Source organism: Temnothorax curvispinosus, unplaced genomic scaffold, assembly GCF_003070985.1.
Source record: "Temnothorax curvispinosus isolate PA1 unplaced genomic scaffold, ASM307098v1 QBEX01006657.1, whole genome shotgun sequence".
NCBI classification, from domain to species: domain Eukaryota; kingdom Metazoa; phylum Arthropoda; class Insecta; order Hymenoptera; family Formicidae; genus Temnothorax; species Temnothorax curvispinosus.
In genome coordinates this window covers 1,676,569-1,704,115 of record NW_020216437.1, presented here as the reverse complement: position 1 = coordinate 1,704,115, position 27,547 = coordinate 1,676,569, and the positions used below count along the sequence as shown (strand labels likewise).

At 46.8% G+C, this 27,547-nt stretch overlaps 2 protein-coding genes across 5 annotated transcripts in view; one reads left to right on the top strand and one right to left on the bottom strand.

The window, feature by feature from the left end:
* LOC112456196 overlaps positions 1 to 27,547 on the top strand; it is a 174,776-nt gene that overhangs the window by 74,316 nt on the left and 72,913 nt on the right. Inside the window, exon 4 of the mRNA XM_025018595.1 lies at positions 1,851 to 2,217. The gene's annotated coding sequence lies outside the window, so the exon portion shown is untranslated. The remainder of the gene's footprint in view (positions 1 to 1,850; positions 2,218 to 27,547) is intronic.
* LOC112456193 (transcription factor Sp9) overlaps positions 1 to 27,547 on the bottom strand; it is a 77,556-nt gene that overhangs the window by 17,304 nt on the left and 32,705 nt on the right. Inside the window, exon 1 of one of the 4 annotated variants that reach the window (XM_025018590.1) lies at positions 17,182 to 17,524. The exons of 2 other annotated variants lie outside the window; for them this stretch is intronic. In XM_025018590.1, the coding sequence (XP_024874358.1) occupies positions 17,182 to 17,295 (114 nt within the window). In that variant the 5' untranslated portion in view covers positions 17,296 to 17,524. Of the gene's footprint in view, positions 1 to 9,924; positions 10,345 to 17,181; positions 17,525 to 27,547 lie in introns of those variants that run through there. One more of the 4 variants, XM_025018589.1, reaches the window with a different exon arrangement.

Sequence of the window (27,547 nt, the reverse complement as noted above, 5' to 3'; positions counted from 1 at the left end):
ATACGAGACGAGAACAAGACAGCTATATTGAGTGCTAAATGTGCGGTGGAAACACGAGTCATAATCTTTAAACTCCCGTCAGACATTCCATTTGACTTGTCGTTCGTAAGGCGTTATGAGTTATCGATACAACATCCACTCATTAATCATGCACGCCTCGTTGCTCGAAACAAGCTTCTCTTATTTCTGTAATTTATTACGCGGCGCATTATGTGGAAAAGAGAGGACGAAGCTGTCACAGATTTATTTCTGGCCTGACGAGTATATTCGTTTCTATCCTTTCGAAATAGATATATACGCAGACTGTATCGTGCATGCGTGCCGTCATTCTCGCTCCAAACGCTTCGTTGACGGGTCGAAACAATTCAACGTCGGCATGATGTGAAATAATTTTCCGAGCGCGAGGGGTTCCGTGAAGGGCTCCGTGGGTCAAGTATCATTACGCGTAACGATTACGCCAGCGACTCCGCTTTTATTGGCGTTTCTAAAACGCGATATATCCTCTCTCTCTCTCTTTCGAGTTAGCGGCTCGGCGCGGCTCGTCGTCGCGTAAGCGAGGATAAGGATCGGTTAAGGAGGAGCGATTACACATACACGTGCGAGGGAAAAAGGCAGACGTCGCACGTCCGTCCTCGTATATATACGCGCGACCGATTTAATATCAAATCCGCCGCATTCCGCGGTAATAACACGCCGGGCAATTATCTCCAGCGATTACTCGAAACTCGTTGGTTCCTCTTTCGCACGCGAGCCGCACGCAACGATCCACACGCCGCCTGTGTGTATCGTGTACCCGGGGCGGTCCGGACCGCCGCCGCGCCGCGCAAGGTGCGACCGTATATGCATCTGTTAAAAGAGGAAAATCGCGGCTGGCCTCTTCACGTGCGGAATATGCCGGAAGTCGTCGTCAGAATCCCGGAAGAGTTCGTCGGCCGGCTCCACGCGCGAAAGAGCTTTAAATTGCTCGAAAGAGGACGACGCTAAATACGGCTCGTCGGCCGGCGAATAGAACTGCGGGACGCGTCGAATATTCGTCACGCGAGCGTTTTCCATTCTTCCTTCCTCCTCGGGGTTTCAGTCGGGGGCCACTCTCTGCGAAGAGAGTGGAAACCGGGGGACGCGCCGAGGTGCCGGCACGTCGGTCGGGACGACAGGCCAACGTGAACGAGAATCCAGATTGCGAGCCTGATTTTTACCTTGTTCGACCGTGTATACGTACAGTGGCGGCTAAAAGTTTGCCGCCGGCATGAGCGATAGTTTGATATCGTACGGAGTACTCGCCTTCTTCGCATTAAAAAAATTTAATGACAGATTTTTTTAAAATACCAATACTTTATACTAAAAAACCTATTATTAACTTTTTTATTATATATATGCGTGTGTGTGCATATTATACAAATATGTGAACAAGTTTAATTTAATAGACTTTTAATAAAATGGATTATATATAATTATATATAATTAGATATATCATTTTATATAACTAGCATTTTTATTTAAAAATCTATTATTAAAAACCTGCCTTTTAAGAATATACATAAGAAAAAATTGCGTTATGCCTACACGGAGAAAAAAATGATGTTGTATCTACAGCATTAGTCTAATTGGAAATAATCTTGTTAATTCAATAGTTAAATCAATCATGCTTTGTTTTAATAAAATAAGTATTTCTTTTAATAAAATAAGCATCGTTTCACTAATAACTGGTTATTGAATTAACAAGATTATTTCCAATTAGACTAATGCTGTTGATACAACATCATTTTTTCCTCTGTGTACACTTAAAATGATGTTAAATAGAATGCTGTGTAATATTTAATTGTAATAGAAAAATTATATTTCCTCAACAGATCGAAATCGAGGAGAGAAGAGCGAGGAAGTGCAAGGCGCGCAATCGAAAGAGCGATAAATCATCGCGGTCGACACTGGACGCGTCCATGCCGTCGGTGTTTTGGTTTCGACGCTGCGGGGGAGACGGCTTCCCGCGGAGGCGCCCTTTATCCGTCGAACCGAGAGCCGAGAGTGCCGAGAGGCCGGCATCGCCGGATAAAGGGTAGAGGCGTCTGCGTCCCGCCGAGCGTCGTCGGTACCCGTCATTCATCGTGCTCTTTCAACGAGCGTCCGTGGTCTCCGATCCGGTAACGATTACTCGCATAGTACTAATCACGGTACTAAATGCCGTCAAGCGCCACGCGAAAAACCACGCCGTACAGACAGGTGCGTATATACTTGGAATAGTTTTATATCGAACGGCAAGTTCTTCTCCTTTGAACACCCATGCTTGCCTAAGAAATTACATGTAATTTAATCTAATCTCTAACTTCCTCGTGTTTATGCCCGTTTTTACTCGACGAGTACTATTGTCCGGTTGTTTAAGAATTCCTGCGGCGAAATATAGCGAGATCGTTAACAGCCATTTCGGCCAACGCACGTTCGAACAATCATCTGTCAACGAGGATATTACTCATTCTTCGCCGGTACTGTACGTAGTACGATTTGTACCTACAACGATCGACAGGAATATAATGGGCGGTCGCGTGCGCGCGCGCGCGACCGCGATATCGATACCGTCCGATACGCCCGGGAGGGAAGAAGCGCTAAGCTCCGCCGCGCTCGAACGCGGGCTAAAATTCGTAAAGTCGCGTCGCGCGTTCTCGCCGCGAGCGTTTTTCAGCCTCGGCGGAGAGATACCCCCCCTATTGTTTTCAGCGATAAAAAAGTTAGCGGGGCTTAAATAGAATCGCGCACACAGCGAGAGTCGTTAATAATCGTCCCTCCACTTTACTTGAGTGGTACACGATAAAGCCTCGAGGTGTCGACCGCAGATCGAGTATTGTTCGTCCTTTCCCATCACGGGCCCCGGTGAATGACGCTGCCCCGGCGATGATACGTCACGATAATGGCCGGTAATTCGACGTACCATCGTGGCCGGGGCTCGTGCGCGCCTAGGAGGAATATTGTTTCGCAGCCGCGCGCGATGGGAGTAGAGAGAAGTCTTGGCTTTTCAATTATCGGACCTTGGAGCGATACGATGATGGCCGGCGGAAGGCACGTATAACCCGGTGCAAGCCGCTGCACGCTGCACGCGGCCGGTAAACCCACACGCACGGGCGTATCTACGCCAAATTGCAGGTTCGATCGAGCCGCGCTCGTACGTACGTATGCGCAACGGTACGTAGGGTACACACAACGCGTGTGTGGATCCCGCGAGTGGTCGATATATCCCATCCTGTGCACGGGATTCCCGCGGTCAACGACTATCCGCAAAATTTCACTAACAATCTCGCTTCGATTATTGCTCGTTTAGAAGAACGTCAGGTTGTACCTTTCCTCTTCAAAAAAGGGCCGTAATTTTCATTAAAATTTATCTTTCTCTCCCTTCGGTTTGCGCCCACTCTTATAAAAATGTCCATTTCAAGCAAACTGAACCAAAAGAGAAAGGTTGTTTGGACCTTTCACAAGTGTCCTTCGCGAGTGTCTGCTCGTGACTTGGTGTATAAAATATTGTACGAGTGGATGACTTTTTATGTATTTCACGGTTTATCAATGGCAGTAGCAAAGTTCTATTATCCAGAAGGAAATGCGCTGTTATCTCTACCGCCACATCTCGATCTGAGTCTTCACAGTCATAATGTTCAATTTGTCGTGTACTTTTATAACCCGGCAACTTTTTTTTTTAAATATATTCACACGAGTTTACTTTTTCCCGGGCAGGATTTTTCCAAATAAAGATCTTGCGAAACGAGAAACGCGGTCGTGCACGAGACTTCGATCAATAACGCAACCATCGATCGAAGATTAACTTCCGTAGTGTTTTTTAGACCGATTCACTTTGCAGATACGGCGCTGTTAATCGAAGCCGGGAAAGCAAGGATGAAGGGTAATGGCGAGTATCGTGTTCCGCGACCGGTTTCGAGAAAGGCTCACTCGAGGTTCTAATACGTTGAAACGCATAAATCATCCGCAACATAGACGACTTTGAAAAAGCAATAAATATATCGCCCCGTGTAATATCCTCTAGCCTGCAATTTCACACAATTTATGTCCCTCTGAAATATATAAGCGACGTGCCAATCCGACTGGAGGAACCTCGTCTATCGCATATTTCTCCCGGTGTTTAGGATTGATTACACTTTCGGATGACGTTTTTTAAGCCCGCGGCTCGCTTTCCAGCGTGGATTTCGCGACACGCAACATTTTCCGTCTCGAGATTATTGTTTTTCAAAATAATCGCGGCGCTGCGAATTACGCAACTTGCGACAATATGCGCGCTTTGCTCTTTTCCCGAATGAATCTACCTTCTGTCCAATGTTTATACGCGTTGTGTGTAAAAAAAAATTATCACTTTATTTGCCGCGTCGTCGTTTACTTCTCAGCGGGGCTGTTTTTCCCAGACGTCAAGTCTATGATCAATTTCGGTATTACAGTTGTAAAACTCATGTGTGTGTTGTACACACACGCAAGTTTTTTCATGCGAACTCGTTGCACACACCTATACGCAAATTATAGCCGGCTGTTTTCGTGTCGTTTTCTTGCGAGAGAAAAGGGACGACCGCGCGCGCGACGCGACGTCCATGTCGACGCTTAAATGATACCGAAGTCAATCGATCATATGTAATAACGGTTTCCTAAAGACGACTTTTCACAGACCGCCACCCGGCGGCCATGTTGTCTCCCCGCACATCTGCCAGTTTTAGGCCTCGTGCAACACGACGAGCAGAACGAGCTGTACGAGTGAGCTTTCGAAAGGGTGTTTACACGTCGCGAGTTATACGATGTGCTCGACGAAAATAATTCATTAGGGTATCACGTTGGGCGTGACAGAGGGGAGACCTCGAGAGAAGCGGCGACTGCCAGTATCCACCCTGAGCGATTTTCCGCAGATAGCGTTTTTATTCGGTATTTAGCCTGAAAGTCGTTGAAATACACAAAATTTCTATATAGAAAAGCGTAAAAATTTGTTACAAAATAAGAAAAAAAAGGAAGAATAATGATTCCAGTCTACACATTTCGCAAACGCTTTGTCGAAGAGAGATAAAGGATCTTTATTAACCCGAATTTTTAACCGCAAGCATGCGTTTCTATTGGATTCTTTCTGGCAGCGCTGAAAGATCTATTCTCCGGAATGTGAAGCGAAATTCGGGCGCGCGTGATCGCCCTTAAGATACGTATAGAAGGGCTTCGTGGTCAACGCGAAAGGCCGTGTGCATCGCGTGTTTCGCAAGAGATGTTGCGGTCGTTTAAGGAAATAGTGTGTTCGCCCTCTTCTCTCTTTCTCTCGCTTTCCCTCTCTCTCTTTCTCTCTCCCTTTTGCTCTCAAATAGTACAAATTAGGACGACATCCTCGTGTGGCATCCGATGCTTCAGGTAAATCCTCTTAGGTCACGTAAAAAGCCCCGCGCCACCCTCCGGAACCCCTCGTCCGCGCTCCCGGCGTGACGGAGGACGCAGCGTTTTCCGCACGACGTGCATTGCACTCCGCAGCGGCCGTTCGCAGTCCATTGTTGCCCTCGAAAATGTCAACGGGACGTCGCTTAAAGGGACACCTTTACCAGACGAATCGGATTATCGGATTACCGACGTGGAAGTAGGAGAGCCCTCGAGAGGGTACTCGAGAGCGCGGCGCGCGGACGACGTCGTGCAAAATATTGACAGGTGTCAACTACGTTCGCTATTGGCGGACACGAGCAAAAGTCGTGCATAAAAGAGCTCGAGGACGTTAGTTCTGCCACAAGGACGACATATATATATGTTCCCTCCACCGATTCTCTCGTGTCACGATCCTCGGCGATATAATATACATAATAGAGGTCATCTACTTCAAGAGATACAATTTAAATATAAAGATTCTTTGCAATTGCTTCCTGTATACGTGTACGCATATATGTACGTGCACACGTATATGCATCGATATTATAAAGTTTAGTTTACGCATCTCGGATTTTTAAAATATTTATGAGATCGCGGGGTGAGGCGAAAGTAGTCCGCTAAAAACTGAGATATGTCAACGAAGAAAGCGACGGGGCGCGGCGGAGTCGTACGTGAATTAGTAACTCCGGTTCCACGGATATTTCCAGGCTTCGTCGGTCGCGGCATTAATTATTAATGACACACCGGAATCGATCGCTAGAAAGACAATGCTGCTGCATCGCGTAAGCCGCGTCGTTCGTAGCGTGACACGTTTGCTGGTTTCCCTCGGATTCACGTCTTTTCAATGTAGCGTGCCGACGTATATAACTTTACGAAGAAAATTCTCTTCAAGTTTTGTACGTAGTTTCATGTATAGCTCCGACGTGACGAAGGTTCAACGTGTGCCGTTTTGCGTGTGCCGCGTTTATTATGCATGACATTGGAGCGGTAAGAGAGTAACATATCTTTATACTGCTAAACACATACATTATGTATCGCGTCCTTCTCTTCCTCTCTCTCTCTCTCTCTCTCTCTCTCTCTCTCTGTCAAATAAATCTATATAGCTATGATATGTATCATAGCTATATAGGTTTATTTGACAATTTTTCAATCGTGAATATTTAATGTAAATTTTTACCGTTGATATTAAATAACGTTCGAGATGGTAAGCGTCGAGGAAAGTTGAAGGTTTGAACGATCGAAACAACAGGCGTCATATCGAAACTAAAATGCAGAGGGTTGTTGACATTTTTATCCAATCGACCAGCGAGAAAAAAGAGGGAGAACGCGTATGCGTGTAAACGACGGGGTTAGCGTTGCACGACAGCGAGAGTGTTCGCCTCCTATTCCTCTCGTCGCGCTAAGTCGAGCGTATTAATCGACGCGCAGCGCGGAGGTTCCATTCACCGATGTGCCGTCGAGGAGTCTCATGGCCCTTTAAGGACAACCCCCATTGACGACATGAGAGACAGGGTGAGGAGAAAGAAACAAAGAGACAAGACCCTTACGGAGGAGAGTATCTTATTGGCGGGATCGGGTGGCGAAAGGAAGTAGGCATCGCGTTTCCATCCCACGCATCCTGTCAAGTGGATTCCTCCGGCGCACAAAGGAGATCGGACAAATAATTGGCTCCTCGGATACACAGGTAGGGCAGTCCTTTTGAGTCCTGAGAACCTTGCGCAAGGACCATTGTGCGAGGGACACTCGATACATTCGGATCGAGTGGCTCGACACCGGCAAAGGAGCGTGGCTCCGTAGTTTGGAAAACGAGACATCTCCGATTTAGATGAAAAACTCGGTACACATACGTTTTTCCTCTCGACAGAAGCTGGAAAAACTCTGAAAGGATTCTCGCGCGATAGGAACCATTACCTTCGAGCAAAAAATTTTTGTTGGCGGGGACGGGCTCCTCGATACATATTTTTACATCTCGAGAAGAGGAAAGCGCGCAATTTCCCGGAACGAATTTATTCGAATCTTTCGCAATGTAATTTCTATCGTCGGGGATTTACGGTTATTCGCAAGCGCGAGTTGCAGAACAGATCTTGGACGAGTCCTGATACCGTCGATGCCGTCTATGAATAATCTCGTAGCAAAAACGGACGGCTCGCAAAAAAGACTCGGGTGACGACGCGTCGGCAAGAGACGGTCAGCTATATGAGAATCACGCGAAACAGGTTCGCTGTTGACGAGGAAACGCGAGTACCGAGAAACAAATATAGCGAATCAACATGCAGGGCCATGCGAGGTAACGAGAGGTCGCAAAAAGTCAGGCCGGAAGCTGGGTCCGTCCGAAGGACGATCTCGAGGATTCTCGAGCGCCCGCGCGATGTCCACCGACGGATATGCGACTTTTCGCCGACATTAATATACTCGACGCGGCACACAGGAAACTTTCTGCCTGACTTAATTAATACCCGCGCTCGCGCGCACGCCTTCCTTTTTGACGGCAGGGATTTAATTACTTTTTTACGTCGACTCGTAAATCATCTCGCAGGGCCTGCACGGCGACCGCCGTCGTGTCCTTCCTGCCGAGTCATAAAATAAAGAGCTTCGAGCAACGAGCCGGGCTACATGTTGCCGCGAAAGCTGAGGGATATACACACTCGAGTTTATCATCGTCAGATTATCTCCGATATTTCTGATTCGTAACGCGACCTGCAGCGTGTCGCTAACTTCGTTATACGTTCGAGCCAAAAGGTATAATCTCGACAAATCGAAAACAAGGTACACGGATACTTGCATCGCCGCAACGCGATAAATCATTATTACTTTATCTTTATTTACAGGATCTAATATAATGATTGATAACGATCACATCAGAAAGATCACTAATATTTGGCATAAATACAAGTTACGGCTATTTGTTTCTTCGCGTAGGTATATTCTTCAAATGTACAAAGAATTTATCTCAAAGATTTTTTCACAATGCGATAAATCATTATTACTTTATCTTTATTTACAGGGTCTAATAATGATTGACAACGATCACTGAAATATCACTAATATTTAACATATAGTTACGGCTGTTTTGTTTTTTTCACGTAGGCATATTCTTCAAATGTAAGATTTATCTCAAATTTAATCTCTGTCTTTTAATCCCTGATGAAGAGATCTTAACATATATTGCAAAACTCTCACAATCGCGCGATATGACGTTGCGTAATACTAATTTTTCTCCTTTCTCGGCGTTGACACATTCAACATTGATCACTTGGACTTCGTAAAACACATTAAAGGTTACCGTGCTTGTTTCAAGAATTTGCTAATTTACAATTTATGCAAGCAGTTGATATTTTCAAAGCGTTTCTGCTTTTGCCTTTCCGTGTCGGCTTATTTCAGTACTTAATCATCAAATAACATAGGAATTATATAATAATAATGAGTGAAGTGTTGCCGCGTGTCCTTTTTACTCACGTCGATATTACTGACGTTAATATTATTATTAGAAATAATTGCACAAATAAATTTGATTTCTCTAATAATTATTTGATAAAAAAAGTTGAGACTGGTGTACTATTAATAATTAACGGATATTGCTTTGTAACGTAATATATCAATATTTTGATCGCGATTAGTTCTCTTATCTTGATTATTGAACAGACAGACAAACAAATGATACGGTTTGCAGAATGTTGATTGCTATATCACTCTAATGCTCCAGATGTATCATGAATAACTAAATATCCGTTGTGCTACAAAGATAATAATCAACCTTTTGATTTATCACTTCTGCATGTTGGAATAAAAACGTCAACATATAATCATATATTAAATAAAGCACCGTTTTTATACTTATATAGATAATCCAATCGTCTCATTGTAGCAATTATAAATAATAGCAAAGTAATTTATTGCTAATATCTAGTTATACGCAGCATCCGCGTAAATGAAAATGTTTATCAACTCTAATTTGTCATTTTCAATCTCAACTATAATACCGGCGTAGAACATTTTTTCTCCGCGATATATGAAACAAGATTCAAAGTCGGAGTCTACCAGCAAATTGACGTCGGAAATCAAAGATGACATTTGCCTTGACGCCTGAGATGATGACAACGCCGGCGACCTCAAAGTACACCTTTGAGGAAATCTCGGCGATCTTATCGGGAGGTGTCAAGGATTCGACGGTAGCAGCTAATCTCCGGCATCGCGCTTTACCTGCCTGCTGAGACCAAGATCTCTATCCGGGATTAATGGGCGTCCCGATGAAATTCGAGAATTCGGTCTTGCTCCGAAGAGATTTAACTCGGCCTAACTAGACCTAACTCGACCAAGAAATTAACCCGCGACGGGGGTCCCTTTCACTGATGTCAAAGACCCTTTTTCACGAGTCACGGTGGCAATAGCGACACAAATTTGCAACGTCACACGTCATGACGAGTCTGTAGTAGGAAATTTCGATATTTGATACGGTGGAAGACCGGGCAATCGGATGGACATCGATACTGTGACACACATGACGTTGAAAGAAGAGACAAAAGGGAGGAGGAAAGACTGAACGGAGACACTCACCACGTGCCCATGCACCGGCGACTTTGCGATAGACTGTAGCTGTGGATAGAGTTGACCAGCCGCCGCCGGGGTCATGTCGGTCAGCATCTCGACTCGGGATTGTCACAGCCGGTGACCCGCGGGACTCGCGCACCGCGGAATTTAAAAGTCACCACCCGTCAGAAAGGAGTCCTCTCGCGTCTCCGGGGTCGTTTGTTTTCTCTGTCCAGCTGTTTCGTTTTACACACTGCACTCGAGAGATCACGGGACCGGACGACGACGGTGCGATCGCGCTTGGGATACTCCGCGTATCGGACGCGCTCCGGTGTCGTCCTCGCGGCCGACCGTCGCTCGGATAAAAAAAAGGCTCTCCGTGGGAAAGGCCGGGATTACCGTGGTTCCCGTTCTTCGCCCCGTGACAGACTGCCGACCGTTCGAACGACTTGGTCTCAACCAAACGGGGATATTAGGTGGTAGGGAAACGTCCAGGACTCCGCGGCCCCCGGGCAAAAAAGGGGTCGGGTCCGCGGGGCGGGGTCCCACCAGAATCCGTCACCGCCCATCACCACCTACGTGCCGTGCCTGGTTTCCTCGACTTCGTTTATCCCCCTTCCCGTGGCACCGTGAGCCCCCCCCATCCCTACCTCGCAGGGTGCCCTCACCGTCGTGCGCCGTCTCGGTTCCACCGCTCCGGTTCCTCGGCTCGCTTCTCTGTCGCGCCCGCGATCCCCTCCGCAACCCCCGGTATCAGTCGTGAAATGCGCGCGCAGCTCGTGGTCGCTGGAAGGAGACACGCGCGGCGACTTTGGTCCCTCTCGGCGTATAGAAGCGAGAAGAGGCTCTCGCTTCGGCCCCTTCCTCCTCCTCGCTCACCCTCTCGCTCACGCTTCCCCTTTCGCCGCTTTACGTGACTCGGAATCGTATCGTTTCGCGAGCTCGCGAGCTCGTAGTTTGACATAACGGTATACTACGCGCCTCGTCGTTATTTAAATACCGATACGCGCGATGGAGAATCGGAGCGTCAGGTCTTCGCTTTATCCAAGATACACGATTGAAATCGGAGCTGATCGATTGATCAGGTCCTCCGCGCGCTTGGTGTCCGCTCGTGCGCGTGTCCCCGAGTAAAGAGGTAAAAGGGATAAACGAAGATATCTGGATATATTGGCCCTCCATGAGGGGGTAGAAGACGCATTAGACCCGCCACGCAATAGCGATCGTATTTGACGACTTACGGTCTCGTAATCGCTTTTTAAATATTCCAAGCTATTTGTTCGCCAAGAATTATTATCCAGAATTATCTTTAATACGCGCGTTCAGGAAATTACATGCAAATTGTTTTTTACCATTGCCTTTCCTACGACTTTATTCTTAATGGCTATTATTCCACACGCAGTCGCTGATGTAATTAAGTAAAATATGTGAAGATTGAATTTTCTAGCTGTAGCTAGAAATAACAATTTTTTTATTAACTGTGAGCTACGATAGTATCCTTCGCTATTATATAATTCTATGTGATTTGCATATACGTCTTGCGTTTCCGTCCTGTTTAAATTATGCATGATCTTATATACTTTCATATGAGCTCTATATTGCAAATGTGATTGTATCTATATATTCGCGGAGACAAATGCATGTTATTTATCGAATTATAGTTCGTTGTTGGCCGCGGTAGTATCGAATTGAAATATGATATTTCAATATATCTACGCTGCTTGGAGACAGTCACTTAATTTGATAAGGTATTATGACCTATTTTATTTTTGCACGATATATTCACGGCACTCGACGGATCACTCCATTTCGTGTGCAATCACGCGTTAACTTGTTACAACATAAGTTTACAAATTAATTTTAAACTCGCGCAATTTCTCACTCGGTATTACGACAGCTATGTGCATGGAAATCGATACTAATATTTGATCTACGATAACAGCGCGACAGTATCATTAATAATAATATAATATTACGGTTGGAAAAAATCTGAATCAATGATCGTATCGCAAGTTGCATTGAAAAATAAATCAATATTTGTACATATTACAAGTATCGCGCTACCGAAATGAAAAAGTAAATAGATACAGTTTATATCAGCGAGAGAACGAATTAATGGATATATAATCGTAGAATATATAGCGTGTCAATATTTAATACCTAGTTCAATTAAATGTCGTCATATATTTTTTCGCATCGCGAAACAAGATTTAGGATCTCGCAGGAACGTTCATCTCGACACCTGCCTTGTATAACCGTACCTCTGTATCGAACGTCAATTATTACATGCAAAAAAGAAGTTGATCGTACGAGCTCGCAATTTACTCGTGCTGTTTTGATTTTGCGAAACAAGCTGCGTGCATGAGACGCAGATGGGCGATGCAAGCTCGAGAACGACGGCTGTTAAAATCACAAATATCACAAAGTTGTGCAGGGAGGAGAACCTGGCGGGTACGCGCAAAAAGCTAATGCGACTTTAATCGTGCAGTTTGAATTTCAAATGTTATCGGCTCCGTCTTAACCTAAAACGAAGAAGTACGAAGAAGTATATTTCCAGTGGCGTATTCGTGCGGACCAGAGCATTTTTAAAATTTTGAAAAAAATAAAAGATCACATAAACCGCACGGATTTTATAACCGTACAGAAAAGTAGGGGAGCAATGTTTTCATAAGATCTGGTTAAAAATTGTCTAAAAGAAAAAAAAAAAGAAAATCTGGGTACATCTTGCGTCAACGATTCGAGAATTAAGACGAGAGTTGTCATTAGGCTACCGCAAATTTTTTTCGTCACATGGCGAATGATACGAGCCGCTTTTATAGCGGTTTGCGTCGTGGCTGCGATTAAACCGTGCCTATAAAACCGCATCGCGAGAGGTAGCCAACCGGTTGCTGAGAATTTCATAATTGGCGTAATTTGGTGAGCCGGTTTCTCTTAAAATTTAACGCAACGTATCAAATGTACAAACTACAATTTAATTCCACCGCTAAAGAGCCATTCGTTGTCTGTTTATGCGATTTACGAAATTTAAATTTCCCGAATGCAGTTTTAGGGCACATCACGAGTTTTTTTCTGCCCTATGGAGACGCGTTCGCTCCCTTCCTACGCCAATGGCCGGTGGAGACGCGAGCGACGGGTCGAGGTCGCATTAGGATCTAATTTTCCATAATGGAAGAAGTCCGTGGCGTGGTACGGCGCCACTACGGCGAGGCGACCGGCTAATCGTGGTCCATTCATAACCATTCCCGGCCAGCCGGGCGCGCAACGACCGGACGATCGCCGTGGTCCCAATCGAGATTGGCCCGGGTAATTTAGACGTAATATCTCATGGAGCTCGGTGACAAGGCGGTCGCGAGGTCCGCTCAAAGAGAATGCCGTCAAATTTGATGACGGATTGTGACTCGATGTATTCTCGTGAAACGTCTCGTAAAACGAGGGTTTTAAAGTATTAGCTTTTGGTCCGATCAACGAGATACTTGACGTAAGATAAAATAAAAATACACAATATATAGTTTCTTCCAGTTTGAATATATATTCGATCTATTCTTTCTAAATCGCAAATATCGTTCTGTCTGAGTTTTCTTGACGATTTCCGCTGATGTATCCTACATCATATATAGAGCAACCATCTGATCAGCGTGATTTGATTTCATATCATCGCATCGGCCGGATAGTGTTTACGTTAGATGGTACCCTCGAGATAGACGCGTCCGAGTAATCGATAGATGGACTACGCGAAGGAAGGTGAGAAAGGAATAGGTTCGCGGAACGAGGGGACGTTATCGGCCGCCACCCGCTACGAATCCTGGCGGCCGATTATGCGTACATCGCGTGCCACCGGCGCACAAAAGGTGCGACCCGCCCACGCCCTTGCGTATCGCGGAGTAGGACGGTGAAAGGGCGGGGGGGGGAGGGGTGCGAAAAGGGATGTTTTACAATGAACGGAACCAAAGACGGGCGTTAACGCTCGCGGCAAGGACAAATGGCGTTGGGCCGCGCGCGTGGAAGCTAGTAGCTATCGGGTTTCCTCGTTTTCAGATTCCCGCACGAGAGAGCAGTTTCTCTGGATTTATTGCGTCCGCGCGCGCACACAAACCCCTCCGGATCGGGACCACGATCGCAAGGATGAATCGTGCGTCTCGATATTTTACGAGGATGGACATTATTTCATTCGACACTAATGTATGGATATTCCGCGTCGTTGAAAAATGATTAGCGCCGATCGACTACCGATCGCAACGCCGTTCTCGATAGCGCGATAGATCGACGTTATAGCCGACATCGGATCTTTCGATGATGGATCGTTGATTGGCAGAGATGGGGCCATGGGGTTGAAAGGGAAATGGGGCCTACGGGCCTCACGGGGGCGGATAATGACAGGGCGGCCTCGCGTATAGCGAGGATGGTCCGCGCTGGGACCAGCTCGGCTCTTGCCTCTCACACGGCCATGTGGCCATCGAGAGATGCTGATGGACTAATAATTACCAAGAAACTAGCTCCGTGCGTGGCGGCTGGCAGCGTCGAAAACGAAGATTCACCTTACCAGTTGAAGTCAGATCTTGTCTTACTATCTGCTAACGGCGTGCGTAAGCCTTTGCCGAAATCGGACCGAAGGACGCAGACGCGGGACGATCGTTCATTGATGTATACCGACATCCGCAGTGGTGTTTTTGTGACGCTTCTACAATTCTACCGAGCAACGTTCCACGTTTCAAAACGTTATTTTATTCTTACGGGATAAATGCAGAACAAACACACGAGAGAAAATTAATTTCGGAAAATGATCTCCGAACTGTAACATCGCAATGATAGATTCGAAATTCTAGCCGTTGCAATTTCCAATAACGAATATACACAGCTGTATATCGCAGAATCGCGTGAAAGGCTTTTAAGACCGAGTGGTGCGTCTCGCCGCGAAACAGGACACGGAGAAACTCGTCCGGGACTGATTTACGGACTCGTTGCCGTGGCCGATGCCGGGGCGTAAGTCGAGATTCTGTCTACATCGTGCTTCGGGATAGAGAGACGCCCGACCGCCTGCCCGTCCCTCCGTCGGCCGACCAGATTTATGGGGTGTTCCACGGGGAGGAGAGGAGACAACTCCCCCCCCGTAATTCACGCGTCGCTCCTTTCCGCCGACCGCGAACGTTAGAGGAGCGACGCAAATAAGGCGCACCCTCGGTTTCAGGAGGGAATCGATCGAAATAAATATCTTTCCTCGATTTATCCTGCTGCCCTCGATGCTATTGCCTTCCTCTGCTCGTATTCCGAGTATATTAGATGTAGATAAAAGACGGACTGGAGAGGGATAATAACGTTGAACAAGTTATTGGATGCTGCGGCTTGTATCGATCTGTATTTTATCTCGTACACTTGGTACGAAACACGAGAAGAGATCACTAGATCAATTTTGAAGCGACTTACAAGTCTGCCTAACTAATCTGAGTATCTATGTTTAATCGAATTAGTTAACGGATTAGTTATTCTTCTAATCACATTCAATCATACATGAGGAAATATATGGAACACTTGTGACTATAATTAAAATAATCTCAAACATTAAGAACGTACATGTATAATATCAGATTTTTTAGTCTTTGCATAGCAGTTACTTATGCATCTTTGCATATATAATTGAAGTTAATTAGGTGCGACATTTAAGAACGGGTAATCCGCGAGAACGTAGCGCAAAGGAAATCATGATTTTTTAATAGACAGGAAAAAAATAATATAGATAAATTATCGACGAGAGAGAAAAAACGGTTTCATAAAAGATTTTTGCATTATACATGACGCAATATAGACGTGGATGCTTGGACGGCAGTCGAGGTTGACGCACGTGCCGCTATAATTACCGATAATGTTGGTGATAATAACCAATTAAGGAAAGAGTAAAAGATTCGTAACGACGATTAACTATCCCCGCAAAGCACATCGTCAATTGACGCGACGCGACGCTTGAAAAACTTCTAATTGATGTACAGCGTCGCGGATTTAATGAGTTACAAATAGCAATTGGTCGATGTGTAAAACATCGAAAAGCGGAAATAGTCCTCGGTGTTGCGCAATGTGTAATTTATTATACGATCCGTGGATAAGTGTTACGTTTTACGACGTTTTAAATATTCGCTCCTAATAGATAAGTAGCGAAACCTGCCTGATCCGATATTTCTAACGATCGGCACGTTTCGTCGGGTAACTGTGTCAGAAAACGATCGAGAGCAGGATCGATCGCCGCGAGCGAAATGTCACGGTTTAAACGCGTCGTCCTTAAACGACGAATATCCGGTGCGCGAGGCTTCTTCTCTCCGAGGCGCGCGTGTCGGGAATACGTAAAGGAAAGTATGCGGAGGAGTGGTTGGTGCGCGAAAGTTTGGCGCGAAAGGGGGAAACAATTAGCCTGGCCAAGGACCCGCGCCGACAAATTCGCGCGCATGTTCGCTGGGAAGTTGAGATCGCGAAATGACGTGCAAACTGAGGGACGCCCTCGTCCGCCCCCCGGCAATACGGTAATCACTATAATTACGTATCGAGCCCTTATATTAATATCCCCCAGCTACATCTCTCTTTTCATCTTCCTTTACCTTCCTTCCTCGGTTCCACGGCGATTCCTCGTTCGTCGCCTTGGCCGCGTGAAAGCGCGGACTTTTTTTCGCAACCTTTCGCGCGAGTCGATCGACCGCGATTTATTATTGGCACGCCGCACGTTTCTTCGGGTCGTTAACGATGAGTGTGTTTTAAGTAAACGAAATTTCGTCATCTTTCTTTTCCGTGAGTCAGCCTGTGATCGAGATTTGCGATTTACATATAGGGTTACATTAGTACGGCAACTCGCGATTAAATTAAGAAACGTTATTGGAACGGTAATTGACGCAGCCGATATTCCTAACAAAAGCGGACTGGTATCCATACTTCCATCTCAACAAATTCAATCGAACGATCCGATTGGCAATCGGACGAATTGAATTTTCCGCGAGCGCCAACGAGTTGATGGAAAATGGCTGGTTGCGGCGACCTTGGTGATCCCGTATCGAATCCCCTTCGTGTTAGACGTCGGGAGATGAACAATTAACGAAGGGGCGCTTTAGAACCGCCCAGGCTCGTTATGGAAGCAAGGCTGCGAAGGGGTCGTCGCGGACTTGAATCACCCGCTAACTCGGCGAGACACTCATGGAGTTTTAAATCGCTAAAATTACTCGTCCTCGGTGTGTCGCCGCCCGGTTAAACCGAATCTCCGCGCGCGCGTGGCATCCTTAAAGATAATACAATATACCTCGACATCTCTCCTACCTCGAGATACTCTGTTTCCTGCGCGGGGTGTAGACTCTGCTGCGGTGCCGTCGGCGCGATCGTCATCACATTTTGCGGATGGCCGTTATGCGAATACTGATATGCGCAATTCATTTCCGAGTCTTCTCTGCTTCGAGGACTATATACGAGCTCTTAAAAAATCCACTCGAGATCGTAGTAAAGGATCGGTCTTGCTTTCTCCTGAATCGACAAGACTCAATCCGCTTCTTCGACGATCGTGACTCAGCCTCGGATTCGCGCGTGCAGCGAGACGCTTCCCGGATGACGTCCGCAGGTGCATCGGCTGCTGCTGCGGCGGCGCGGCAGTCCGCTCGGAGTGCTCCACGAGCCCTCGTATATCCCGGTAATCACAGTAATTTCTGTGGCTGCCGCTCGGCCGCGGACGAGGTGGAGGAGGTCAGTCGATAACGAGGTCGGTCGAGGACGCGACGAACGCGGATTCCCACTCGTCCGATGTCGTCCGATATATGTATACGCGTCCGTCGCGGCGTCGCGCGGAACCGCCAGCCACGCGGAAGGAGGTAACAATTATCGGAGGGACCCCGAGATGCACCTCGCGGCGTGCAACAATTATAACTGAGCTTTTTCGTCCCCCACGTTGGAGAGAAGCGGCCCAGCTACGGAGGCGAGCCGGATCGGTATCTCTTTCTCGCTTTTTCTTTTCGTTCTCGTTCTCGTTCTCCTCTTCCTCCTCCTCCTCCTCCTCCTGCTCCTCTCTCTTTCGCGCGCTCTTCCTCTCTCTCGCTCTCTGTCCTCTTTTTCTCTTTCTCTCTCACTCTCTTGCCGTCGCCCCCCTACCGCGCGGATACGCGCCTGTATGCGTGGGCCGTGAGTGCGTGCGCGTGCCTCAGGAGAGTGCGTCGAGTGGCCGTTCCTAAGGAACCTCGCGAGTACGTTTCCATCCTGGAAGGTGTTGCTGGTGGGGCAGAAACAGCGCCCGCCCTCGCAACGGTCCTCCTCGGTACAACCTCGCGATCGTCTAATCCACGTTGCAACCCTAACGAACGCTGTTCGCCCTTCCCTTACCCCCTCAATCACCCCCTCGGTCCCACTTGTGTCCCCCCTCGTGTCCCACCTTTCTGCTTGGTTTATCTCGTCCTCCCTCCATCGCAGCGTGGATCGCGCTCCCGACCAATTAAAACGCTCTACGATCACGTGGTTCAGCACAGCGTCCGCCGCTTCGTCTTCCTCTTCTGCGGCCTCTTCTCGTTTCTTCGCGTCCTCTTCCTTGTCCTTTTCCTCTTGCTTCCTCTCCGTTGTCTCCTCCACCTGCGCCACCTTTCTCTTCTCACGATCTTATTGTTCCTTACTCTCTCCTCTCCTCTCCTTTTCTCTCTTTCTCTCTCTCTTTCTCTCTCTTGTTCTTTTTATTCTTTTTTTATTTATTATGTTTCCGTTTAGTTGATATTCGAGTACGAGATCATCGAAAGATCGATTCTTTCGATGATCTCGTATTTGAGAGATAGTGGTGAAATTACAACGACTAGGTTCGAGATATTATACGTCATTACGGTGAAGAATAGGTTTCCTGATTTTACATTAGTTAATAATTATATCCTTTGGTAACGAAAATAACACCGTGTTCAACGACGTCCAATACATCAATGGAATTGCCTTTGCGTGTCCATTGATACTATTACACTAAGGTATACTTTAATTAACATACTTTAATTAAGCAATTTTCTATGTCAAAACTTTTTCGATCTCATGAGTAAATTCAAATAATTATATTTGTCAATTCGATTAATATTTGTTAAATTTTTGTGATTTATGTGGATTATGGTTTCTTCTTGTTTACCGTAATAATTGCAGAAACTGAGCCGTTTTGTTAAAAGATGCCTATGCTATCTATTAACGATTGCAATGATAATATGATAACATTATTCGCGATAATAGAAACGTTGCGAATACACTATTCGAGTGCAACGAATAGCTCTCCCCCTCTGCCCTATTATGTAAATCTGTATAATAGTATTAGACGAGATTATCTAATAATTAATATAGGTACGCCGCTGCAAAAACGCTAACACGAAAAATAAAATATAATAGGTTTAATAACTTAAGACGTTCACACACCGATATTGTGTACACAAGTTTTTCGTTTTCGGACGCCAAATCGATACCATAAATAACAGGATAATGCATCATCGGGACATAAATTTCAACGATATAATTATCGTTAATATGAAATTGCAGTTGCGGACGGTTAAACCTGATGCATTATTGCCGAGTCAATAATAACCGTTCGCTGGTCGCTCACGTAAACGAGCGCACGCACGTTCGCATAAAGCACACGGATACCTTGTCGCGACTTTGTTATTCGAGATATAAATTGAAATCATTCGTGTCGTTTATCACTGAGGACATTAAACGTGTTCTTCAAAAATTCACAAGGGGTAATATAAGTTACTAACATATATCTGACTCGTGTATATGCAACGCGATTTCATCGTCCGTATTATTGAGAGAAGCAGATATTAATATCATGTACATATAAGGAAGATGAATAATCGTTTGGTGTCGCATATATTTTTCAAATAAATTTCATAAAGCATTTTCCTCTTCGCGAGACTACCTCTGAATACATCAGCATAACCATATTACAAGTATAGTCGCTATAAATGTTCCGTGATAATGTGATTGATCCAATTGCGCCGTACTCGACACTTTAAGACAACACATCAGACAACCAAATGTAATGAATAACCGATCATTTTCTCAGTAAACGATTATTGTTGATCCGATATTATTCAAGTAATAAATTGTAGAAATCCTTCGGGCTCTGCGGTATGCGAATACTCGAGGTTAAATCGAGTCGGGTTCGATTATATCTATCGGATTCGATTCATGTGCGGATAACTTTTGATAACTCGATTATCTTTTATTATCCGAATCTTTTCGCATGCTCGGTTATATATCTCGGTTTACCCGTTTTATTAGGCTATCAGAGAGAGATTAATTACCCAAATTTCTGCGCGTATTCTGATTATTTTCAAATTACAATGTATGCACATTGCAGGATATTTAAACTATTATACGTCTAATTTTTTTAATTATTTCCAAATTATATACTGTATTATTAAGATTACGTTGTACATTTATTTAGACAAATATGTTTGTGAAGTCTAAATCGGATTGGTCCAATTATATTCAACAAATTCGCTTCGTGATTTTGGATAATCGATAAATTTGGATATCTTTTTATCCGATTATCTTTTATTATCCGGAACGCTCGATAAATCTCGGTTTACTTGAGTTTTACCGAGTTATCGAAAAGCAAAATCCCTCAGAAAGACCAACGACGATCGCCGCTTCAATGGATCCTTCTTTCGGACGCATAATACTGGAGGCATTTCATTCTTCCTCCATCTGTCTCTAGCGTTTGTAATTCGATACAGTGGGAACCGCGTGTGATCACCATTGAATGGATCGCTAGAACGTCTCTTTAGAGAAAGGATTTAAAGGATTATTTCGGCAACGCTAAGGGTGCGCCGTCGACAAGCGTGCATTCTCTTATCCACCCTCGCACACTTTTCCATCATTTATTTTCCGAAATAAACGGCGCTATTCTTATTTTGCGCAACACAATAATTGATTGTGATAGCACGAAAAATATGTAACAATAATTAACATGTCGCTAAAATTTCTCGAATCGATAGCCAGATGGGAAACAATTTTAGACTTCAAATTTAGACTTCTTCCGCCGTACCGTTCTAAAACTATATCGATCTACGAACGACAGTTGGATCCCGGACGGGCAAGAAAGTGGAAAGTGCTAGGGTTGATCGATATATATGTGGCACGGGGCCAGGTGGCGCCAACGAGCTTTCCCGAAAAGAGAGTAAACGTCGATCGCGTTAAGGGATGATAAACGACGTCGAAGGCGGACTGTGGGTAAAACGAGCGAACGAGAGAAAAAGCAAACGATGTTGCGGTGAAGGGCGGGAGGGAGAGGGATCGACGCGTGATGCATCAGCGGTCAGTGCGCAGGGTGCGAGGGGGTGAATGATGAAAAATTGTGTCGGCCAAGACTCGTGCGTTCTTCTGGATATGAAACTGCCAGACGGATAGACGGACAGACGGACGAAAAGAACGAATGGCCGTTTCTTCTCGAGCGGAGACGGGCCCGACGGTCTGTTATTACATCTATCTCTCTCTCTTTCTTTCCTTTCCTCGCTCTCTTCCCTTCTCTCTCGCCCGTGTTCTCCGTGACTTAGGAGAGAAGAACGGATCGCCGCGTTACCGACGAGAGAAAGAATAATAGCCTCCCCCCTACCCTTCACCCGTATCCGTGGTCTACAATTAAAACTCTCTCGCGCGCGCCCGCGTATTTCCAAGGGCGGGAAGAGTTCCCTCTCGTCGCTGTACCGACTAATCGACTCGCGCGCTCACTCGCAGAACGTTTCGCAGAACATCAAGGCGAAATGGTTCGCGGCCAGACGCCTCTGGTCCGATACCGGCGCCTCGAGTTGATCAAACGAGTTGCTCGATCCACTTTCTCGGGCATGAAAAACGCCCGGTGCGCCATGACATTCCACATTGAAACGGAAGCCGCGTCCTTGGCGTCAGAAAACGCTGTGAAATCCGTGCGCGCGCGCGCGCACTCTACGCCGTGCTCCTCTCAATCGGTCTATCTCGTAGCCGGTAGTTACGTGAATCGGAACGAAAACTGGGGACGATTAGTTCCTGTCGGCCTAATAATAGAAATTCCGCGTTGACGTCGGTAGCGTCGGTATAAGACGAGCGGAAACACGGTGGGAGAGAATATACGGGTATATATATACCGCCTAGGCGCAACGGTGGCAGTTGCTCGGGTGGTTTCGGCTCGCATTACGAGTTACGCGGGCGGGGTTAATCATGATGATTCCGACTTCGGGTGGGTCATCATCTCGTCACCGCGTCACCCGCGGCCAAAAAACACCCCGGCACGCACACGGTATACGACGTGTATTTCGCAGCCACGAGCTTAACCGCAGCCTCCGACCACTACCACCACCATCATCCGCCAGCGTCAGCGTTGATCGACACCACCGCCGGACCGAAGAGGAAGATTGCGAGAGGAGCGAAGAATGCTTTATGGACTTATCAATCACTTGATAGCCTCTCGCGCTCGATGCGCGCGGCGCTCCGCGTTTCTTACCGGACGCGCACCCTGTTATTAGCGACGATTAAAAGATTCCGCGCGGCGGTCGGAATCGAGTGCCGTTTCCTCGATTCGTTTCATCGACAGGGATTTATGGTTCCCCTTCCCCCCCCCCCCCCGCCTGATAGGTCGTCGAACGCATCTCGGTTCTCACAGGGAGATTTATACGTTGTCGTCGCCGCGAAAAGTGACGATCTTTCTCGGAAGATTACCCGGCGACGTGACGTCTTCCCGCGGCTGTGAATTCTAAAATGTGGCGAACGGCCGACTTCGTCAGATATTATCGGTCAAAATTATATGCGATAATTATTCGTTTGACACCAGCAGCGTGGCGGCATCGATGTTACCGTCTGTTCGCGATTACTTCGCCTCGGGGGTCTCGATGAATAAACTTTACGTCCGATCACGTGGAACTAGCCAGGCATTCGGGGCCGGGGGTAGAATCTAGATAGGCACGGTGCGGCGCGATATACGCACACAAAATCTCAATATCTCGAATCGAAATCTCTCTCTCTCTGCCGATCGAAATTGAGCGAGCCAGGCCCGCGAGCGGCGCGGGCGCGGCGCCTATCGGCAAATCCTCGCGTCGCGAACGGATCGGGGATCGTCTCGCTGTTTTGTGGGTGGACTTTGCGGCCGGACTCGCCGTATCTACCGTGCTTCTTGCCGTACGAATGTACTCGCATTTTGGCCCGGGCGTGCAGGGGCCCGGGGACGGGGCCGCGGCGGGGCCCACGAACCCGGTAATTAAATAGCTGTACCCTGCAATTAGGGCCACTAAATCGTGGCGGAGCCCGGACCCGGCCAGCGAAGGGCCCGCCAGACACAAAAAACAACGTCGAAACGTTGCTTATGCCAAGCGAGAGGCGCACACACGTACCCTACGTACTACGTGCGAGCGGGCCCCGGGATCCCTTGGTGTGCGTGTCGCGGGGGTGGCTTCGTAGCATGTGGGAACCTAATCGGGCGAAAGAAAACAGCGAGGCTGCCCTTCGTACCTAAAACACGCTCGACTGTCGTTTGGGTGCCTCTATCCTCTCTATTCCTCTTTCTTAACCCGTTCGTGTTATACGCCGCGAACGATCGCCGTTATAAGCGTTTCAACATTTCTAAGGTATGTAAGCCTAGACAATCATATCAATCGCAGAACATTGAATCGTGTAAAAATGAAATATTAAAAATCAAGGCTTGGAATGTGAAATTAAACCGTATACGACAATCAAACGGCTGTCGATTAAAAGAGATTTCGATAATTGCCTGCAAGATATTGAAGAATTTTTTATTTAAAAAATCAGCGTGCTGCAACGGCCGTGCTAATTTTGCGAATTACCCCGCGAATTAATTATCTTGCCTGGGTTGTCACGACGAGCGACGTACTTTTAATCGACGAAACGAGTTTGATGATCTTATCGCGTATTCGAGAGAAGACCGTTGAATTATATCGTTCGAGAGAGCAGATACGTGAGTTGGCGTCTCTACAGAGATAGTTACGCGTGATTACCTTTTTTTTATGAATTTCTATTTACGATTTGCAGTACGTGAGCTCTGGTTTCTGCTACTTTTATACGTGCAGAGATTGCAATAACTTGAGTACTTTTTGTATTATATATATACCTGCTCATATGTCAGTATGGTAATCAACTAATACGGTTGATTGTAGAATTATCTGCATAATCTAGGATGTTTTGCATAGCATTAAGAAAAAAAATTATTATATGAACTGCGACTTATAACGCAGTACTTTGCCCAAGGTTCAAATTGTGCGAATCTACATTCGTGAGCATTTTGCGGGCAAACTAATCAAACTAAATTAAACCTAGCAGTCTTAATTACTTCCGCAACAAAGAATATCATTGTTGCGCTGTCAGCTTTTTAAAAAATATTCGTCTCATTTTTCACGACACTTGGATCTCGAGTTAAAATCCCTCGACGCTCGCCCAGCGTGTTCATGTCGGCTGCGAAATATTCACCAGCTCGCCGAGGGGATGGACGAGCAGGGAGCGGCCAAGCTGGAAAGGAAGATAATGGTAACAAACAGTCTTCCTTCCTGTTACAGAACGACAGTGTCGCTTCCCGTTTCTCGGCCTTCCCGGCACGGTGAAATAGCACGTCCGCCGCGTGCATTGCGATATTCGCGTATGCAAAATCGGGTATGCGCACGCACCGAGAGGGAGCACCTCTTTAGATGGATGACCGAGCATCACGCTTCCCGTCGTATTAAAATATCAGGGCTACCCCCGGCCACCCGGGCAACCCTCCGCCGCCACGGTTCCGCCGTCGTGCCGGCCCTCTCAACCCCCCTCGCCACTCGGCCGCGTTGGCATTAAATCAGCCACCCACCAGCCCTCGGGTTATCTAAAGAGCCTATCTGTGGACCGGCTAAGATATCGTCGCTGCTTTGTGAGAGAACTCGTTGCGTTCGTTGCGCGCCTACATGATCCTTCTCTCGTCGTGGAGTACCTTCGAGGAAAGAGGGAGAAAAAATGAAGAGAAGTATATAGAGGGAGAGAGAGAAAGAGATTAGCTATTCTCGGCTATTAGCTATTACGAGAGATGTTCTTGATTTTCTTAGTTTGAAAAAGAAAGAAAGAGATATTTGTAATAAGTTGTTTTTCCCATAATTCAGATAAATTGCACGATACTTAATACTTTTTGAATACTTTTTAATACTGGAATAAACCTTTCAACGAAGAGCAATATCGTTGCATACATTGTGTAGAAAATACCAGTCGTGATTTCGTATCGATCGAGTTACTTGAAGGCACACATTCTTTCCGTCGTCATTATTTTTCGCGGTAACATGAGAAAACGCCGTGTTTGCGAGCAGAATGGAGACAAAGAACCACTCGGAGCGAGAGAGCACGAGAGAGAGAGTCGGCGACGTGATGCCGGTCGTGCGTGCAATTCCTCTCTCAGTACCGGCCGACAATTTAATTTTCTAATTATCGCGACGCCGCCTCGATCGAGAGAGAAGGTATGCCGTCGTTATCTCCGTGTGGTATCTGCGTATGTAGCCGGGCACTCTACGCGCATATAAAAGCTAATGGATCCACAAGCGAGGCGAGGCGAGGCTTCTCCGGACTCAATCTCGACTAATATCCTCGTAGCGCGTGTACAAGAAAGAGAGAGAGAGAGAGAGAGAGAAGGGGAGAGAAAGAGAGAGAGAAAGAGAGCATATACGCCCACGAAGTGAACACGCATCATCGCGGACGACGAAGAGGACGACGAGCACATGAGGAGGATAAGAACGGCAGGGTAAGAGTGAAGTGGGGGATGTTCGCGTACTATGGTGCGGTGAATTAATTGATTACCACGCGCGCGTACCCACGTACAATCGTTCTTGCAGCGGGAAATCGCGATGGAGAGAAATTCGCGGAGAGACGCTCGGGCAAGTTGCCGATGCTGAATAATAACCAATGCGTGAAACTTTCCACATCTTTCCTATAGATGCGTCAAGTTTCGTTACTTTTCCACGAAATTTTCTTTTGCTGGAGCATTTGCATGCATTTTTGAGTTTTGGACTGCCAAGTTTCGTTCTGAACGTTCAAAGCGGGACGCGAGTGTTCGCGTTCATTGAATAGAGTGCCAAACGAGTGCCAAAAATTACGGTATCGAGAGGCACTATAACCGCCAGTAATCAATATAAACCTCAACGGTTCGTTACACAAGGTTTTACAGTTTTCGCACGCTGGCGGGTAAACGCCGATGTATATCAGATCGAACGCACGAGCGGTGACCCAGAATTACCTACAAATTTGCGGAGCTCTCGACGAGCGCATGCGTCTCGACCGCAATCACGGCGTCTAAGTAGCGTAAGGAGAAGACGGGACGGTGCCGGCTTATACAAGGTATTCTTACGGTAGTTGGCGGTACGTGTCGGCGCGCGTTGCGGCCGGACGCGTACAACATACACGGTTCCACGGGGTACAGCGGAGGGAACGCGCGCACTCTTCCCGGAGGGCCCCGCCGGCGGTTAAGGCCGCGGTTACCGCGTGGTTATCAAGTTAACCTTTTACCTCGGAGTCGCGGCTGGATGAGGTTTGCGGCCGCGTCCGACGTGGCCGGCAGAGATAGGGATGGGGCGAGGGGGCTGGACGGGGGCAAGAAAGGGGACGACAGAGGTGTGAAACCACTCCAAAGCAAAGAGGCAAGAAATTGTGTGCGATTATCCCCCGACTGGTAAACGCGACCGGCCCAGAATGGCTCTCTCTCTCTCTCTCTCTCTCTCGGAGCCTCGATAACGATTCGATGAAACTTTTCTCGCGTGTGTTCGCCTCCTTCCTTTTTGGTCTTCTTCTTCTTCTTCTTCCTCTACTTCCTTCTCTTCTTCTCCCGGTGTACCTTTCCGTATTACACTTGGCATAACGGCAACAGGTACGCTTTTACCGTGCGACTTATAAAAAAGGTAGGCCACGGCTTCGGGAAAGGACAAGAGCGGTACACGCGCGCATACGTATACTTTATTCATTATCCGGTTTGTAATTCATAACGCGCCATTAGTCGTATTATTATGGTATTTACTTGCGTCCCAATAGCGGGTGTCCGGGCGAAACTCGTCATTATATCGTAGCGCGCGCGCGCGCGCGGTAATTGTTGAGTTACTTGTGGAAAGGGAAACTCGGAACTACGTATGTGGATACGAGTGAACGTAAGAAGTCATCGCTCGTGCCGATAAGAGACGATCGACTGTCTGTGTGAAGAAAAAAACGCGAAAATATATTTTGCACGATCTGGAAGACAAGTTTTCTCTAACAATAGCTCGAACTGCACGTCGCGGGATTGTCGGAGAGCAGAATCAATTTCGGTTCGCGGGCTATCCCCTAAACTCCTATAGACGTTACCGTATCCGCGGCGCATTATTGTTCGCGTAAACGCGACCCGTAAATCTCCCCCCCGTATTGTAATACCTCGCTCGCGTGTTCGACTATTACGTAACGTTCACGACACACGCGCGGCGCACATATTTCACGCCACTTTCTGAGAAACGGCTACCTGCCGGCGTGCAAAAGAAGATTACCGGCTACAGGCGATCCGCGAGTGCCGTAAAAGTCAACCCTATTTCGACCGACGACTCGACGCGAGTGCCATCGTCGGTTTCGGCTGTCCCCTCGTTACACGGGATGGGAAAACGATAATGTTCGATGAACCTGGGTAAGCATTCGACGAACTCTATGATGACGCTCGTTATACGTGATCTCGTCT